This window comes from Myotis davidii, unplaced genomic scaffold (genome assembly GCF_000327345.1).
Source record: "Myotis davidii unplaced genomic scaffold, ASM32734v1 scaffold1330, whole genome shotgun sequence".
Classification (NCBI taxonomy): domain Eukaryota; kingdom Metazoa; phylum Chordata; class Mammalia; order Chiroptera; family Vespertilionidae; genus Myotis; species Myotis davidii.
The window spans coordinates 2,365,818-2,385,260 of NW_006283826.1; the positions used below are offsets into that span (position 1 = coordinate 2,365,818).

Below are 19,443 nucleotides of genomic sequence, written 5' to 3' on the forward strand. Positions count from 1 at the left end.
TTGCAACAGCATGGATGGACCTGGAGAGCATTATGCTAAGCAAAATAAGCCAGTTGGAGAAAGATAAATGTCACATGATCTCACTCATTTGTGGAATGTAATGAACAACATAAACTGATGAACAAAAATAGAGCCAGAGAAAAAAAATATTTTAGAATGTAATAGAAGTAATCCTGTTAATTGCAGATTTCTTATATTTTCTACAACTTTTTTGATATTATACTATGTTAGTATATTTTTGATAATATTATTATACTTAAAATCTTTTTTCTTGAAATATTAATATTTATTGCATGTAATATTATTATATTTAAAATCATTTTTCTTGAAATTAAAAAAAAATACCAATGCTGGCTCCTACACACACACACACACACACACCACACACACACGTGGCCAGTTTAATTCGTCTGGTTGGATTTCTGGCATTGGAATTTTAAAAATCCCCAGGTACTTTTAATGTGGCCCCTCCACTTCTCCCCATTTTATAGGTGCCAATACTAAGATCCAAAGAAATACTAAACAACTTGCCCAAAGGCCTAAACCAGAGGTGGGCAAACTTTTTGACTCGAGGGCCACAATGGGTTGGTTCTTAAACTGGACCAGAGGGCCGAACAAAAGCATGGATGGAGTGTTTGTGTGAACTAATATAAATTCAAAGTAAACATCATTACATAAAAGGGTACGGTCTTTTTGTTTTTTTAGTTTTATTCATTTCAGGCCGTAGTTTGCCCACAGCTGGCCTATATCTTCAAGTAATTGCAAAAACAGAAACAAACAAAACTACACACACACATAAATGACATTCAGCATGACACCTTCGTAGTCCCAGAATATGCATGTGAGTACCCCTTCTTTTTCTTAGAAAGCGGAGCCATGGAGAGCTCAAGGACGGAGAAGCAGTAGGGTGTTCGGCAGTGATTGTCAAATTTGATCACACCAGAATCCCCCGGAGGGCTTGTTACAACACAGGTGGCTGGGCCCCCCTCAGAGCTTCAGGTTCAAGGGGTTTGGGGTGGGGAGAAGAATAATTAACATTTCTAACAAGTTCCCAGGGGACAGTTGCTGTGCTGCTGGTCCAAGGACCTCACTAGTGTAGTGGCGAAGGCTTAGGCTATAGAATCACGCTACCTGGTAAGATCCAGTTCTGCCCTGACACCTCGTCAGAACATGGGCAAGTTACTTACCATTTGTGAAATGGGGCTGATATTAGTTTGGGCTTATCATAGCCATCAAGTGAATATAATAAACAGGAAGCACTTAGAACTATGTCTGGCCTATAGTAACTGCTTAATAAATATTAGCTATTACCATTCATTCATTCATTATTAATTAAGTGCTTCCTCTGAGTCAGGCACTGTTCCTGGCACGAGGAGTACAGGGGTGAATAAGCTGAAAGCTTAGCTTCCCAATGAGCTGGCAATCCATGTGGAGGCACACAATAACCCTGCAAATACATATGTCACCCAGAAGAATGCTGCGCTCCCAGCGTACTGGACAGCAGGTGCACACAGTTTCGTGAGAACTTGATCCAGTCTTGTTCGCATCTTCCAGTTCAAGGAAGTGGCGGCATCATGTTTCTAATGCAAAGGCCCCTTAGCAAGATGGCTCTTACCATGGTGCCTGAATGAGCCCAGGCTATGGCATTTGACCAGGGTTCGCCACAGAAATAGAACCAATAGAAAAATAAAATATATATACATCCACGTGTAATTTATATTTATGTTTATTTTCGCAGATTTAAAAATATATTTCTATATTCTATATTATACAATAAATATATATTATTACTATATAACATTATATATTAATAACCTAGTTATATAAGAGATATTTTAAATATTTTATAGTTATTTATACATTCTAGAAATTGGCTTATGTGGTTATGGAGGCCAAGAAGTCCCACGCTCTGCCATCTGTAAGCTGAAGACCTGGGGAAGCTGGAGGTATGACAGTCTGATTCCAAAGGCCTGAGAATCAAGAGCATAGGTGTCCTAGGGCAGAAGAGAATGGATGTCCCAGCTCAAAAAAGAGAGCAAATTCACCCTGCCTCTGCCTTTTGTTCGAGGCCGCCCCTCCACAGATGAGATGATGCCCAGTCACATTGGTTCAGAAGGCCTCCTTTACTTAGTCTACTAGCTCCAATGCCAACCTCTGACAGAAACATCCTCCAGACACATCTCAAAAATAACACAAAAAATGAACCCTCACAGGCATAGTCACACCAGCCAGTACCTTAGGTTTTGTTTGAGAGGGAACATTCAAAACGAGAACAGGAGGAGTGGAGAGAGTGCCAGAAGCAAAGAGAAGGTGGCCATGCACTGGATGCTTTCTCGATGTTATTTCACTTACTGCTCAGAATCACTGGGGGGTAGAGATTGTGGGGGGAGGAGGAAGCAACCTGCCCTAAGCTAACTGGGGAAGTGGCATACTAATGACCTGGACAACTATATCAGAGCTGGCCTGGCAGCAAGCAGGGCGGAGGGCCACTGTCCTACCACAGGCCACCGCTAACCCCCTTCTTCTGAAGCCCCAGGCAGGCGCAAGGTGAAGCCATAACTGCACTGTCCCTCTACTCTGTTCCTAAAGCAAGTGACAGTGATGTAATAAAAGGCGAGGAGCAGCTACAGCTACTTCTGAGCCAGAATACTATGACCCCAGGCCAGCCTCATCTACCATATTGTCATCCTCAACATGTAAAAAAAAAATAACAAATAAAAACCTTTATTAAGGATGTAAAGACACTCATTGCTGGGAAATACAGCCCAGTAAATCAGAAGAAAATAAAAGTGGTCCATAATCCCCTCACCACGGGGGTAAGGTGGGAGGTTGGAGGGGGCGAGGAGAATCACTAAAATTTTGATAGCAATTCCCCTCTTATCTTCAAATCAAAGGGAGCCTGTCCTCCATGCCTATTAACTGGCCCGTTCCAGTTACATGTTCACATAACCGGAAGTTCTTTTTGTTGTTGCTTTGTTGTCACTCTGGACTTGTTTCTGGAGGTGGGGTCTCTGCATTTTGCTGGGTGAGGGGCATGGATTTGGGACACATTGAAAGTGTGTTTGTTTGGAGTTGCTTTTCCCGTCGTAGTACTCACCGCACAGCTTTGGGGCCAAAAGGTTTTCCCCGGCTCTTTTCAGATGGCATCTATATTCAAGAGCTGGCGTGTCATGTGGGGATGTTTTTCCTCCGGATTTTATAGCGCTGGCGGCTTTCTGTTCCTTTGAACGGCAAGCGTTTGGACCTGGGCGCTGCCTGGACGGGGCGTCGCCCGTGAGACTTTAATTTGCAATGACGACTGGCAGTTAAAGGGGCGGCCTTGCCTCTCCTGCTGCCCCGCTCACTGGGCTCAGGGAGGTTCCCAGCAAGGCAAAGAGGGCAGCGCAAGGGAGGTGGAGGACCCGCGCTTCGCGGTAACTAGGCAACAGGCGCCTTAGCAACAGAGAGGGGGCGGGACCTAGAGAGGAAGTCGGAAGCAGCGGCTGAATCTCGCGAGAGCTGCTTTTGCGCGCGAACTCTGAGTGCGAGGGTCCCGGGATTAGACCTGGGCCGGGCTCCGTGCTGACCCCCGAGGGCGCGCCGACTCCAGCGGATCGGACGCCTTCATCGCCCGCCATGGAAGCCTCAGCGCAGCCGCACCAGCAGCCGCAGCCCTCGACGTCCAAGATCAGGAACCTGCCCTGGTAGGAGGAGGCCTGGCTGCCGCGGGGAAGGGGTCGCCTCTCGGAAAGGCAGGGGGCCGGGTGGGCACAGGGCCGGGTGCCTGCAGGACTTCACCCCTGCGTCCCGGACCTGCCTTCGGGCGGGGTCTCAGAGGTTCGTCTCGACCTCCCCCAGCTCCTCCAGCCCCCTCTGTTCTTAGGACCTTTGCCGGGGCTTTCGCGCCTGGATGACAGCGCGGGGATTCGATCCCTCGTCTGGAGGTTGCATCGGCCACAGTGCCAACATGTCCGGTGCAATTTCTGGTCAAATTCTAAGCTAAAATAATAATCACACTCTCTAGTTCACTTTTCTTTAAATGGCCTTCTGTTAGATCAGCAGGAGCCCGACTAGATGTTGGATCTTTACTAAGATCCTAGGAGGTAAGTGTTCCTTATTCCAGTTTTACAGTTGGAGTAATACAGCCAAAAGGTTCAGTGACTTGCATTAGATCCAGAGCTAGAAAATGGGTTTGAATTTGAACCCAAGTGGTCTGCATTCAGACCTGTACTCACAACTCTGTCCTAATGATGTTTTAAAGACCACAGGGATTTGGCTTAATTTCAGCAAATTCCAAGTTGATCTCGTCTAATAATAACTTCCATTAGTTTAAATCGTTGTAAAAATTGTAACTTACAATTTATAGTTGAAAGCATTCTAAAGTGCACAATTCAGTGCCATTGAGTACATTTAGAATGTGGTGCAGCCGTCGCACTATCGAGTTATTTTTCATCACCCCAGATGGGAACCACATACCCACTGGCAGTCGCTCCTCATTTCTCCCTCTCTTAGCCCCCGACAAACATGACTCTGCTTTCTCTCTATGAATTTGCCTTTTCTGGGTATTTCATATAAATACAATCAATATGTGGGCCTTTGTGACTGTCTTCTTTTCATTTACCATGTTTTCAAGGTTCGTCCATGTTGTGTGTAACACCATTTCTTTTTATGGCTGAATAATACTCCCTTGTTTGGATACACCACCATTTATCTGTTTCTGTGTATTGGGTGTGAGTTCAGTTTTGAGTTCACCTTGAAATCATAGGTGCCCATCCACACTGAGGGTAAAGGCAGACAGCTGGAGAGGTGAAATTAGTTTATCAACCGCATTACTGACATTTTGGGCCCGATACTTGATCGGGGGCGGGGGCGGGGTGGGGTGGGGTATGGTGGTTGTCCTGGGCATTATAGGATCTTTAGCAACATTCCTGGGGCCTACCCACTAGGTGCCAGTAGCAACCTCCACCCAGCTGTGACAGCTGAAAATGCCTTCAGGTCTGGCTAAATGTTCCCTGGTTGAGAACCACGGGTCTGTTTTCAAACATAAAGGGTTTTGTTTCTCTTCCTCTTTTAGTTAAGATATGAAAGGATTCTTTTGCGCATAACAACATGTTCTTGCATTTACGTGTGGTGTAACCCATGCTAAATTGTATTTCAGGGTTGAAAAATACCGGCCACAGACACTGAGCGATCTCATTTCTCATCAGGACATTTTGAGTACCAGTAAGCATCCATGTTATCCTAGTTGAAGGACCGGTGTCACTTTCTTGGTGGTGTTGTCTCTGCTGAGTAATCACTTTGAAGAGCCTCGTTGAGCTTTATGGGAGGTGCGGTAAGAGTGGAGTCCTTCAGGTCTTTTATTCCTGCATCTGCCTCTGATTTACACGTGGGGCTGCCGTGCATTCAGCCCAACCCGAGGGCCCACAGTGAATGAGGCTCTCAGACACTGATGGAGTCTCTTTCTTCCTGACCCTCAGTTCAGAAATTCATCAGTGAAGACCGACTGCCACACCTGCTTCTCTATGGGCCTCCGGGGACAGGAAAGACATCCACCATCTTGGCCTGTGCGAAACAGCTGTACAAAGACAAAGAATTTGGCTCCATGGTCTTGGAGGTACATGGGGCTATTCTTCCTTGCCAAAGGACTCCAGTCTCTTTGAGTTCTGCTATTTTTGTTTTAGTTCACAAGTAAGTTGTCCTGCTGGTTGGGAAAGAAGCAGACATAAGATAGGTCCACTCACCTTTTCCTATAATTGACATTTTGGTCTGGATTGGCATTAGCAGGAAGGCAGTTGTAGGGCTAGGGACCTTCGTGCTGTTGCCAGCTTGTCCCCAACACGCCGTGGTCACTCAGTTGCTGGCTGCCTCCATGTGCCCCTCCAGATGGCTTCTCCACGTTGCTGCAATGGTTCTTGTCCGGAAAGCTGAGCTGTACTGACTACAAGCTCCCTTACCCTCTGGCTCCTGGTTAGGTTTGGCCAGTAGGGACCCGGGCAGGAGTGGGAGAGGGGAGGAGAATGATGCTTAGTCCTGCCTGGGAGCCACCATGGGCTGACAACACCCCCCTCTACGGGGCATATCGCACTGCCTTCTCAGGTGGCCTCACCACTGCCCCACCAACCCCTTAAGACCTGGGGGTGGTAATGGGCCCCAGTAGTCCTTGACCTCCTGCTTAGCCCTTGTGGTTTTCCCATACCCCACCAATACCTTTTAACATATTCATGTAATTCTCTTCAAAGCACTGCATGTGAGTATGCCATCTCTTTACTGCTGGGACTCGACTAATACACTTAGATTACAAAATTCTCAATATTGTTGATTGCAAGAAAAACATTTATTTTTTTTGTTCAAGATCTTAGAACCTTGCTGCCACACATGTTCTCACCTCAGTGTGTTAGACACTTGGTGACTCCCGGGTTGCTCTAGGTTGTGGTAGCTAACATTAGCCTCATTCTGCTCGGGTCAGAGGTCACTGAGACCAGGCCACTGAGTTATTCCTCCCGAGTTTGCCAGTGATCGTCCTCACAAGGGGAGAGGAAAGTCTGTCTTTCGCCTTTCAGACTGAATGACCTAGTGAGCAAGGAGTTTAAATACAAATGTGATCTTGTTTTGTGCATAGTGATTATCTCTTAGCTGTCATTAGACTTGGAGACCTAGCTTGCTGAGCTAGATTGATGAAAAGGTAAATTAATTCATAAATAGTCCATCAACATGTGTTTTATTTATTCCGGTTTTTCTCTTCCACACTCAGCTGAATGCCTCAGATGACAGAGGAATAGACATCGTTCGGGGACCAATCCTGAGCTTTGCCAGCACAAGGACAATATTTAAGTAAGAAGTATTTGCATAATTTCTCTCCCCCGAGATTTTGGTCAGTGAGACTATACAGCTTAATTTTTTTTAGCCTCCCCTTTGCCAGTTTATAACGGCCAGGGGAAATGACTCTGTCAAAAGCAGCCATGAAAAAGAGATCTAGTACAGGGATGGTGGTAAAAAAAAAGTTAAAATGCAAATATTGAAATAAAATGTTATCTAAGTCTGTATTAGCCACTTCTTGGGGGAAGCATTAACTTCATTTTATTAGTTAACTGAGGACCGATTCCATTCTAAGCCTGGATGAGCTAGTTTGAATTTAGACAAAAATGAATTGCGATCAGGATGAATAACTAGGATGGTGGCTAAAATAAAAAAGATAAAAAGACAGGCATGAGTGAAGGAGGTAGGGAGAAAAGGCACTAGAGTAATAACATTAGACCTCAGTTCCCTTTAAGAGTTGAAGGTACCCTGACTGGTTTGGCTCAGTGGATAGAGTGTCGGCCTGCGGACTTAAGGGTCCCAGGTTCGATTCCAGTCAGGGGCATGTACCTTGGTTGTGGGCACATCCCCAGTAGCAGGTGTGCAGGAGGCAGCTGATCGATGTTTCTCTCTATCCCTTTCCCTTCCTCTCTGTAAAAAATCAATTAAAAAAAAGAGTTGAAGGAGTGATGGGGGCGTTTCCTCTGTGACCACAGATGTCAGCTTTGGCCAGAGTTCTGGGAGAAATGGGCTGAACAGGGCCTGATGGCCCATGCGAAGATGTAGGTCTGGGTCTGAAGCTGAAGTGAGATTGAAATCTTTACGTGGTGCCGTCTGTTTTCCTAGGAAAGGCTTTAAGCTGGTGATCCTGGATGAGGCGGATGCCATGACTCAGGACGCCCAGAATGCCCTGAGGAGAGGTAGGGGGAGCTGCTGAGTACAGCGTGTTGGCTGATGAGCACATCGGAGAATTGGGAACTCTGGACATGAGATACAACGTGGCTTATTTCCGTTTTCATTCCTTTCTGGCCCGGAGGAATCTCTGTATGCCTTTCTCCATGTATGCCACCTGACAATCTAGGCAAAATATCTCCATTTCGGGGGTTTCCCCTTTCCACAGCTTAAAGACACAAGCCCTGTTGGGATTCGTGGTGCCTCATTCTCCTTTTCAGCTGGCTTCAATTTCAGGATTGGGGATTTTGTATCATTTGATGGAAGGTTATGGAAAGTCTTTCATCCCTAAACTGCTGGATGGACATTCTGTTGTTGGTACCCTTAGATATAAAATAGCCAGGAAAATTCCAGAAATTTAGTCACACTCAGAAAGCCGACATTACTTCGCTCCTTGCCAAGGAAACGATTTGGCAGGGAAGGGAGAGGATCTTGTGGTTTGTCCGTCTGAAGGGCCCAGGGCAGTTCATTTCCTGAAAGGACATTGGTCATCTCATTAAGATTCAGAGGTAATCAGCTCAAAGGAAAGGCTGATCTTTAGGTGTCCGGGGTTGGGGGATGGGGAGGGTGGGTGGGATGGAGGAGAGGCTGAGGAGAAGGAGGAAGACAGAGATCTGGTCCTGGAGCTTTGGCAGGCTTTCTCTGGCATCTTGTTCTGCAGAGTGACTGTCAATCTGGCAGATCCCTGTGCAGAAACATTGGGTACCAACCCAGTGAAGCTGGTGTCGTAAGTATCTCTGAGTTCAGGTTATTCTCTCATCAATGCCATGCTCTAAGGCAGGGGTCCTCAAACTTTTTAAACGGGGCCAGTTCACTGTCCCTCAGACCGCTGGAGGGCCGGACTATAGTTTAAAAAAAACTATGAACAAATTCCTATGCACACTGCACATAATCTTATTTTGAAGTAAAAAAACAAAATGGGAACAAATACAATATTTGTATTTGCATGTGGCCTGCAGACCGTAGTTTGAGAACCCCTGGTCTAAGGCTTTGAGACAAGGTCCACTGGAAAGTCCGCAAAAAGCCACCCCCTCCCCACCTTGTAGAGGGCGGAGCATCAGCCTGCCAAACAGAATTGAATCCGAAGGGCAGGAGCACTGGGTTTCGTGTCTTATGGGTGGGATGGCAAGGGCAAGGGAATCCTGGTGCATCTTAAAGAAGCGTTTCATAAGGCCTGTGGGGGGGACATGTCGGTCAGATTTTGGAAAGAGAGGGGGTGATTTCCAGTCCTGACCCCCCACCCCCCACCCCCAGTGACATGCTCTCTTGTTCCTGTAGCATCATTTGTTTGCATCCTTGAATTCTTGTTACATTCCTGTTCCCTGCACCGTTCACGTGACCATTCAGTATTTCTGGGTCCTTTGAAGAATCAGAATGGACATGAGGGGGTTTTCTTTTCCTTTGCCAGTGATCGAGAAATTCACTGAAAATACCAGATTTTGCCTCATCTGTAACTATCTGTCCAAGATCATCCCCGCTTTGCAGTCCCGGTGTACGAGGTTCCGATTCGGCCCCCTGACCCCTGAACTCATGGTCCCCCGCCTGGAACATGTCATAGAAGAAGAGAAGTAAGTGTATGGGGAAGCAGGAAAGGTGGGGTCTCGGGAACTGAGTGTGGGGTGAGTGGTATTTGTCAAGGACTTAGCCGAGCGCCTGGCTGCAGGGTCGTTAGCGGCATGTCCGGGGCATTGTGCGGGAAAGTCATTTGGTTCTGCCTCCATCCCCCTCCCTGGAAGCGGTCCCAGTTCCCTCCTCTTCTTTTGTCATTGGGAACTGCACGCTGCCAAGTCCCTGCTGCCGAGTGCCTCTCGCCTTTGACTAGAAGGGAAGGTCCTGGGATAATACATTCCGTGTAATCAGATGCCGAGCAAGAAACCCAGCTGCGCGGCTGCTTATTTGAAGGTGATGTGGCTCTGATCACACCTCTCCCGGCTCTTTCCTCCCAGGAAGCACGATTCAGAGCCAGCTGCTCAGCACAGCGCTGCTTGGTCCTACCTGAGGGTCATTCTAGACTTTGAGTGGGCTGTGACTGCCCACGTGAAGCCGCCGCCCCTGAATAACAGAGTGAATTCTAGATCCCATAGATCGGGAGAGCGGTTAACTCCGCTCTCCCCTTTTTTTCTTTGTTTCCAAATCTTAAATCATTTTAGGCCATCTTGTTCCCTGGGGGAATGCTTGGGCTCTCAGGGCCTCTCAACTCCTGCCTGTTTCCTTTCAGAGTTGATGTAAGTGAAGATGGGATGAAAGCGCTTATAACTCTTTCCAGTGGAGATATGCGACGGGCTCTGAACATTTTGCAGGTACAGTGCTACTCGTAGCAAATCTCAACTTGTGGCTTCGGAATAGTTTTTCAAGAAATACATCAGCAGTAGTATGGCCACTCTGTAAATGCAGAAATCTAGAACTGGGAAGACCTTGACCTAATGTGTCGCGATCTCCCCACCCTTTGTGTTTTGATTAATTGAAAGAGTAATTTGTTGCAAACAAGGGGAGAATAGGGAAGGATGCTACAGCTGTAACAGCAGCAGCATCCGCCGTGAGGCCACCTTTCCCAGTGTACGTGAATGCAGATCCCAGCTCTCCTGTGCCCGGTGCTATTGCTGCCTCAGCAGTTTCCGCCCGACCTGCCTGCAGCTGGGCGGTGGCTGTCACAGCCGCCGTGACTCTCCCCTTGTCTGCGCAGAGCACCAGCATGGCCTTTAGCAAGGTGACTGAGGAGACGGTCTACACCTGCACAGGGCACCCACTCAAGTCAGACATCGCCAACATCCTGGACTGGATGTTGAATCAAGACTTCACCACGGCCTACAGAAGTATCCTTTCTCACGTCCTGCCAATAGCGCTTTCCATTCCCAAGGCCGGAACTTGACCCCAGAGCTACAGCCAGCACCTCCCCCGTCTGGCAAGAAAGTTAGCCCTGTGAGGCTCTGCTCAGCTTGTAAGATATAGGAGTAAGATGGCTGTGGGTAGAGTGGATATGTCTGATGCCCCGAGTTCTTCCTGAAGGACTCTAACCTGGGTACCCGGAAGCCACCCGACCCCCAGATGGAGAGAGGCAGCTGGACCGTGGTGGGCGCTGCAGTCGTTTCCAAGGAGCCAGTTGATCTTGTCTCGCTGTGAGAGTAAAAGCTGGCTGTCGTGGTATGACGCCGCCTGGCAGTGCATTTGGTTCTGTTCTCTACAGACAGCGGCCACCACTGCATCCTTCAGAAAGCCCTTAGTGAAGAGGGAAATGAGAAAAGGGTTGGGGTTCATGTGCAGTTTCACATCGAAACCAACCACTGTACCGAGATGAGAAGCTCTGCTTTCTAAAGTCGCTCATGAGGGTTTGGATTCAAAATTACCCGCAGCACATTTGTTCTGGAACCTTCCCCTTTGCCTTAACTGTTCCTCTCTAGATATCATGGAGCTGAAGACGCTGAAGGGGTTGGCATTGCATGACATCCTGACGGAGATCCACCTGTTTGTGCACAGAGGTAACACATTCTCCAGTGTAGACGCCGTCAGAAGGGGGCCTGCTTTATGGTTAAGGATGATTAGAGAGGGAACATGAGGCTTTGTTTTTTAAGCAAAGAAACAGGAATGAAGAACTATAAACCGAACCCCTCATTTTTAGTTTTGTCTTGTTACTTAAAACTTCATTCCGAAAACACTCTGAACCCCTAGCGCTGCTGGGGAGAGTGCTGTTTTGCAGCAGTAAGTAGTATGTTGTAATTCACATTTCTAAAATAACATTTTCCCCAAAAGGAGAGGGAGAAGGAAGATCTGTTTTCATGTAAACCAGAACAGTCTTAACTAAACCATCGTAAGTTCCACACTAGGTTGTATCTTCTGTACAGAGACTTGGTTCCCAACCTGGGTTCTCCATGTAGGAATCACCCCAGACCAATCCGTTGGCCTTTGCTGGGGAACCAGGTGATCGGTTGTGCAGCCTTTGGATCAGCTCTTTCCTCCACAGCAGCCAACTGCACAGGTTGTCGGGTCCGTGAATGTCCATAAATGTTGCTTCTACCGGCACCTTTAAGGGCCTCTTTCTGGCTGGCTGGCATGTTAACTTCTGCCCAAGAACATGGTTGGCTCAAGCCCAGCTTTGTACTTTGTGAAAACTGAGCATAAATTGACTTTAAAAAAATCAATAGTTTATGTTTGTTTTTAAAATTGGGAGAGGAAGCGAGACCAGGTTTTACGTTAACTTACAGAGCTACCCCGTAGCTAAAGGAGCAACTTGGAGACTCTTCCATGTCCTTCTGGTCACTCTGGAATCTAACGGGCAGGGCGGGGGAGGGGCTAACGGTGAAGACACAAGATGGAGGGATGAAAACCTAATTGCTGCCTTAGAGGTGTATCTAGTGATCTGAGGCCACAAGAAAAGTGTTATCCATCTGATCTTTAAACACTTGTTTTCTAAGGAATGACAGGCTCATTCATTTGATTGTGTTTTCCCCCCAGTTGACTTCCCATCTTCAGTTCGAATACACTTATTAACCAAAATGGCAGACATTGAGTGAGTATTCACTTCCCAATTTTAATTCTTTTCCTTTTTTCCCTGTGGTGGTTTGTTTCTATTTGCTTGGCTCCAAATCTTTTGTCTAAATCATTCCTGTACCAGTCTGACCCAGTTTTTGGTGGGATTATTGAGTGAAAGATGGGGAAGGGTGTGAGGTGCTTATTCTAAGAACATGAATAAACACAAGGACAGGTCTGACTCAGGTACATATTTAAGATAAAGACCTTGAAGGCTTGGTCTGCATTGGTTCTGTTAATGCTCCAGTGCAGACCTCCAGCCGTGAAGGCCTTCTGCATACACGGCCTACTGGGGGAGTAAACAAACTCGATTTTCCACTTTGCCTGGTTCAGTGAGCAGTTATTAGGCCCCAGGGAAGAGGCTGCTGTCATTTAAATAGACAAAAGCATTGGTTTCAAAATCCGACTGTTAGCATAGGCCAACTCTAATCTGCCCTCATTGGCTTGCAGATGCACAAATTAGGTGACTTATCACTACTGTGAATATGATCTTGCTTTCAATGGCTTAACCACTTAAAAGGTGACAAAATGAGCCCTAGCTGGTTTGGCTCAATGGATAGAGCGTTGGCCTGCGGACTAAAGGGTCCCAGGTTCATTTCTGGCCGAGGGCACATGCCTGGATTGCAGGCTCCATCCCCCCCGCCCTCCAGGAGGCAGCCAATCAATGATTCTCATCATTGATGTTTCTATCTCTCTAGCTCTCTCCCTTCTCTGAAACCAAAAAATATATATATATTTTAAAATATATAAAAAAATAAAAGGTGGCAAGATGAAATGGCAGCGTCCTGCTTACCGACTACACCACAGAACCACAGGCGTATCAACCACCCTTCCCAGTGAAGTCAGAGGAAGGAAATCTTCATTACAACTCCCAGTGCCTTCTGTAGGTGAAGAAATAGTCCTTAATCACACAAACTACTTCTCTATAGAGCTAGAACAAAGTTGAGTTCAGAACACTGCTGACAAGTTTTTAGACTTAACTTTTCCTTCAAATTGATGAGAAGAAATTATGAGTGTTTAGGACAGAGAAGATGTTAGAGGACACGCACAGGTGACACCCAGGGTCAGTTTTCATGGCTCGCCTCCTTCAGACGTCCAGTCTCTGATCTTTCTTTTCTTGTCGAAGGGCTGCTGTGTGTGGTGTCCTCTGCTCTGACCTTTTGATCTCATTTAGGTACAGACTGTCTGCGGGCACCAGTGAGAAGATTCAGCTGAGTTCCCTCATTGCAGCTTTTCAAGTCACCAGAGACCTGATTGTCTCGGAGGCCTAGACGCTGAGGACCATTTGCTGCAGTCGCAGGCCCAGCAGTGACTAGAGAACAGGGGATCTGGTTACAGGACCAACTGCTGCCCGCGGGAGGGGATGAAGCCACAGTCACCCAGGCTTGGAAAATTCTTGTTCTAGGCATGGGTGGGCGGACATATAAAATACCTTGTTTGTGGCTGTTTGGAGCAGAGTGGACAGAACAATTTTGGTGAACAACTGTCTTGCTGCACTGCCCACTTGTGTTTTATAGGTAGAAAAAGGCAAACACCTTTATTTCAACCGTAAGGCTTTTGCCCTTTTGGACTATAAGGCTTTCAAATCTAATATGGCCCGTGTGTCTTCCACCTCAAGATAAACAGAACATCTCCAGAATCAACATATAGTCTGTGACACTGTGTCTACTCTGAGAGTAGATGTGAACAGATTTCTGGCCCCAACTATTATACTCATAAAATGGACTCAATTCTCTTCCTTTCAAAACTGGTCTTTTTATTTCTCCTCTTCAAGTAGAGGACTTACTAGCAGGCTCCTAACTATGGGTGGACGGTAGAGAAAACTTTCATTTTTATGTCGTTAGGGGCCAGAAGTTGTACAACACGTACTTCCTGCAGGGGGTGGGATGAGGGGAGGGGGCACGAGATTGAGCCTGACTCTACACCTGCCACTGGGAAGGATGGACTGGGGTGTAGATGTGGCAGCTCATTGCAGTAGTCCATGCTGCATTGATACCGCTGTTCCGAATGGAAATAAAACAGCTTTCTTGGTTGTGTTGCAAGTGGCTCTTCCTTAGTTATAAAGACACTGATTTATTCAACCTGACTCTATGAAACTCACCTCTCGTATCACAGAAGCAACTCTGGAGGCTGTTCTTCACAAGGGAGAGGTCGGTGTTTCCATCACTCACCGTGGGGCTCGCTCCCCAAGGATGCCAGCAGCATTGGAAGCTAATGGCTAAGGGGGCCTCGAGGAGCCTGAGCTCCCAGACTGCACTGTTGACGACTTCGCAGGATAACCTCACAATTAAACACCTGCCCACTCCATCCCCAGCTGCCCGGCTGTACTCACTGGTTTTACAGGTGTTTTTTTTCCCTAATGGAAGGAATGAAACCAAGGGCCAAAAGCTTTTAACTTTTTCCTTCCATGAGTCTCTCATCTTGAAAAGAAATGTTTTCTTCAGGACAAAGGCAGTAGAGGAGAGATTTCTCTCCTTTTTCAACACGTTTTATATTACACTGCCTCCATAAAGCACCTAGTAAGAAAGCCAAAGGATAAGATGTTGCATTTCTTTTAAAATTATTTAAAATATATTAAATTTCCCAAAGGCAGGTTATGTTTGAATGATTAGATAACCACATCACTGGAGGAGAGTACTTTTAAGGAGCTATATTTGTGTAGGGGTAGAGCTGAAACTGGCTCACACGTCCAATGAGGAGCAGCAGTCAGACCTCGTACATGAGAGTATCAGCTGAGGTGATGACAACAATGCTTTACACAAGGAGACATCTTCACAACTGTTCAACTTAAGTTCTATGGTTTTTAGATATCAAGAAAAACACAGCTGTACCTTAACATCTGTTGAGAAAATACAAATAAATATGCTAATGAGAGGCAAACAACCAACAACTCAGCCATCTGAACAGTCATGCAGTTTAGGAGTAAATCCTTGTGTAACCTGGCATATAAGTTTGTCATCTGCACATGCACACCATTGTTTAAAAAAAGAAAAAGCCAATTATAGTGTATTAGTCAGGAGCACAGCCTGAGTCACCTGTAATTTAGCTAATACCAGAGCCTGCTCCGTGGAAACTGTCCCGCTGCTCAGAGAGAAGCTAAAGGAAGGAGAGACTTGCCAACACCAACTCCGACAACAGGAGAGGAGCTGAAACAAGGCCGCTGCTGCCGCATCTGAAACGGCCAGGACTAGGCAGGAGCCACACTTCCCAGCAGAGGGAGCTGAAACCCCTCGGCCGCTACAGAGGCTCGCGAGGCCTATAACTCCTTACCAAAACCTCATTATCTGCACTTTGAATCAAAACTACTAGAATTCAAAACTGTTTCTGAGTGGACTGAAGATTGAAGATAAGGCGCTGTGGCCACGGAGGTCGAGTCCCCTCCTCTATGACTGATGTGTCGAGGGGAGAAGATCCATGACGAGTCCACTGGAATCTGGTTTTGCTACATTCTGTTAGCAATTCCAAAGAGAAACTATGTCCATCCAAGACCAGATGTTTGGCCCATGATCCCAGCTACTCCTTCGCCAGGAGCTGTGTCTGCTACAGAGAAAACACACGCGATCGTGTAGCGCTGCTTACAAAGTCCTGTACGTGAGGAACTCTTTCATTTTCTTGGGGATTGGCAGTGCCAGCACTTGGTAGGTGGTGAGGAAACTTCGCAGGGCTTTCCGGCATAAGTGCTTCAGTGATGACAGGACCCGGGGAGCTGTCCAGAACTGGACGTGACCATCCCTTGTCCTGAAACAACACGGAAACCAATGCATTCAGACAGACCTTGGAAATACCTGTTTCCATTGTGACGGATACTGATGTCTCTACTCTGACTTGCACTAGCAGGAGACTCGGGAGAGTGAAATGTAACCCTGGCTGCTGAAATGGATGTAAAAGCTGTGGTGCTGAATAATTAAGGCTGCTAAGAGGATTGTAAGACGCCAGACACCTCTGACACCAGTGCTCTCTGCCGGCACAGCCCTTTCTAAGTCACACTGAGGCCACAGGAGGAAGGACGCCACCTCCTGAGTTATAGACGGCCCCTGAAGGGTGGTCTCTGCAGGAAGGGTTTCCATAGAAGCTCTGCATCATCTTAATGGATGCGTCCTCGCGGCTCGCTCCATGAGCTGTCATGAATTGTCACTCTTCAATTACACTTGGATTAAATATTAAGAATAAATGACACCTATAGTGATAGAATAGGATATTAGAGCTTTATGTAATCTTGTATTTCCTTAAAGCCTTCCTCGCAGGCAGGAAAACTAAATGCTTTCTTTCCTTAAAAAGCTCCATGGCACACTCTGCAGAAATGGCTGCCCATCTGTTCAGCTCAGATACATACCCTGTGGCAATAACTCCACCGTGTGGGAAAAACGTGCAGCAAAGACCGTTGGTCATGGGAGCAAATGCAATTGGAGTTTTCAGTTCCAGGGCCCAGATCCTGAGGAGTCTGGATGAGAAGGAAAAGCATGTTTGCACATTAGCAAACCTGGGGCCAGACCCCAGGGAAACGCTACAGTGACGCGCGAGCACCTGCTCCGTGGCCACATGCAGAGAGCCTCTCGTTACCTGTCATCCGCCACAGTGGCGAGGTACAAGCCTTCTGGAGAGAAGCACACAGATCTCAGGGAGCTAATGTGGACATCGCTGTCATCCATGGGGGGTTCGAGCTGGGCGTGGCTGAGGAGAAAGAAACAGGACAGTAAGGAGTGATGGCCACCCCTCACCCTTCACCTTCACCCCCAGGCAGGAGGCCAAACTACCTGGCTATGAAAAGGCTCAGGACGCATCTTGTACCCCATATGGAAAACCTTGGGACTTGCGGACTAGAAAAGAAGACTGGAGAAAAGTGCATTTACTAAGGCTCCCAGTGTCTTACCGAGGGGGCCGAAGGTTGCTAACACTCCCTGTGCTGGTTTCCTTATGCAAAGTAGGTCAGCCCTCACTTGAATGCCACGGTACAAACTGAAAGTCTTTTTTAGGCTCAGATACATGATAATTATAGGACTACCTATTATTCGCTTCATAAAACAACAGAGATAAAGGAGAAAAATAGACCAAATTTGTGCAAACATGAAAATTCATTATGGAAATAGCAGTTTCGATAAAAGGATCGTTCTGAACTTGTTACTACAGTTATTAGTAAATGGAAAAAAAGAGTCACTTTGAGGTTTCTTAATGCTGAATCCAAAGAAGTCTCACTTAGCAGGAAGGTTGAAGGCATTTGGGTCTAATTTGAGAACTTAATTGACAAGAAAGCACTACTGTACACCAGCCTCAGAATAAGCACTGAACCCACCGCGTCTTTTACCCAGGATGCCCCTCCCATGCCCCGACTCTAAAAGGGACATGTCTCATCCAACACAGGTTTCTCATCAGTCACCCCACAAGGAAGCCGTAAGCAGGGATGCAGGTCCTTACTGGAGTGACCTCAGCCTCTCGCCAGTGTAAGGGTCCCACATGATCACGTTGGTGTCGTAAGAAGCCGTGACAAGCAAGGCAGAGTCAGGGGAGAAGTCACAAGAGACAACACTGCTCTGGTGGCCCTCTAGCTTCCGGATTAATGTGTAGGACCGCATGCTCCATAGGAAGACCTGTGGAAAGCGACAGGGGCCTGGTTAGGGGCGGGAACATAGTATTTAGAATGTGAGCAGTGCCCACTTCAGGCCCCACGGCCAGAGGGAGCCACATCCCACCCTTTTTTCTACAGCTCTTCCAAAATGTACCATAGGCTTAAATAAAGTAACAGTCCGCATTCTCGAGGTGCCTAACCAATGGACATGCCCAAGGAGGAGCAAACAGGGCCAACCTCAGGAAGACTGCCAGCTGACATGGGTCAGTAGAAGCGTCCGAGTTCTGCTTCTAAGCGCTGTTTGCAAACACGCAGGATGTGTGGATGAAGACCTAAGCCACATGCTAGCTTGTCCCTTCATTTAATACCAAAAACGGGGTCAGAGTGAACCCCAGGGCCACCAGCCCCGAATCTGCCATGCCATTTTACCCCGTGTGCTTCAGAGCCATTGAACGCTGCCCCGCACTGCACCTCGGACACAGCTCATCACTGTCAACATTCCTGAGTCATTACAAATAGGCTTTTATTTCCTTTCCTTTAAGAAAACTCTCACTTTCACATAGTTCCAAACCTCCAATGAATGATTAACCACCTGGGCTGCACCAAACAGTGCATTCTTAACTTTCCCAAGTCAGCCACAGCACACAGCTCCATGCAAAACTGTTCCCAAAGTATTCTTGGGTTTCTAATACTTCTTTAAAAATAACGGACAGGATGTCAGGGCAAAGTTCAATAAGTAGCTGTACATTTTATGATCTGAAATGAAAAGCCTAATTAGGTAACTATAAACTAGATGGTTCAAAGGAAATCTGGATCCATACATGGGTTGCAACTTTTGAAATCGTAGACTCTCTAAGGGGAAAAGAAATTTAAAAAGCACCCCTTTCCCATTTGTCAAGACAAACAGGCCTCCAATGAAGATAGCGATCTACATAAACTTAACCTCCTCTTCTGGCTCATGTCGAAGTGCAAATCGAAAGGGAGGGATGCAGGAGGCCGGGTTTGAGATGCTGGGCTGCCTTGCCCTCTCACATACAAGGCGGCTACACCTCCAGGGCTTGCCGAACCAACACAACAGAGGAAATAACACCTGATGTGTGAGACTTACCGACTTTTCTCCAGCTGCAGAGCAGAGCATGCTGCAGTCCGGGGAGATGGAGCAGCAGTAAACCCACTGCAGATGGCCCGACAACACCTGAATCTGTTTACCTGGCAGACAGAGGGGCAGACAGTAAGCGGTCTCAAACCACGAAGCAGGAAGACTGAGGGTAGTGATGGGCCACCCACCCAGTTCTCTAGCAACCGAGTGCCACCACCCACTTTTTAATGCAGAGAAAGCAATGTGACAAAACCTGCCATTTAAATACCTGAAATCTGTTAATATGATATTCTAACACCCAAGGGAAATCACTGCCCACTGTTGCACCAAATTCCCCAGGATCATCAGGATAAACGGGGTAGACAGATCAGGTTCGATAGATCCCTTTGATAGCAAAGAACATTCTTCTCCAGTCCCCCAACCACTTCAATTGTACTTAGAAGCATCCTTCCGAATTTGAGAGTGTGCATCTTCACTTCTCTCTGTAATGGTTTCCCCTCGCCACAAGGTCCTCCCCCCCCCCCCGCCCCCC

The 19,443-nt window shown here is 47.1% G+C and overlaps 2 protein-coding genes across 3 annotated transcripts in view; one reads left to right on the forward strand and one right to left on the reverse strand.

The window, feature by feature from the left end:
- The first annotated feature begins 3,509 nt into the window (after positions 1-3,509).
- RFC5 (replication factor C subunit 5) lies at positions 3,510-13,725 on the forward strand. 2 transcript variants are annotated; one of them, XM_006754137.2, is made up of 11 exons: positions 3,510-3,683; positions 5,138-5,202; positions 5,457-5,593; positions 6,731-6,810; positions 7,621-7,694; positions 9,134-9,293; positions 9,944-10,025; positions 10,409-10,538; positions 11,124-11,201; positions 12,175-12,229; positions 13,424-13,725. In XM_006754137.2, the coding sequence occupies exons 1-11, from the start codon at positions 3,616-3,618 to the stop codon at positions 13,518-13,520; spliced, it is 1,026 nt and encodes a 341-aa protein (XP_006754200.1). In that variant the 5' UTR covers positions 3,510-3,615; the 3' UTR covers positions 13,521-13,725. The 2 variants fall into 2 exon arrangements, with proteins under 2 accessions (XP_006754200.1, XP_015423077.1); XM_015567591.1 differs by lacking the exon at positions 3,510-3,683 and adding an exon at positions 3,727-3,816 and having other exon boundaries at positions 13,424-13,604.
- Positions 13,726-13,984: 259 nt separating this feature from the next.
- The window catches only part of WSB2 (WD repeat and SOCS box containing 2), a gene marked incomplete at its 5' end in the record, with an annotated part of 16,155 nt that continues 10,696 nt past the window's right edge, over positions 13,985-19,443 (reverse strand). The window contains 5 exons of the mRNA XM_006779559.2: positions 13,985-15,987; positions 16,583-16,690; positions 16,810-16,920; positions 17,662-17,834; positions 18,921-19,021. Of these exons, the coding sequence (XP_006779622.2) occupies positions 15,825-15,987; positions 16,583-16,690; positions 16,810-16,920; positions 17,662-17,834; positions 18,921-19,021 (656 nt within the window). The remainder of the gene's footprint in view (positions 15,988-16,582; positions 16,691-16,809; positions 16,921-17,661; positions 17,835-18,920; positions 19,022-19,443) is intronic.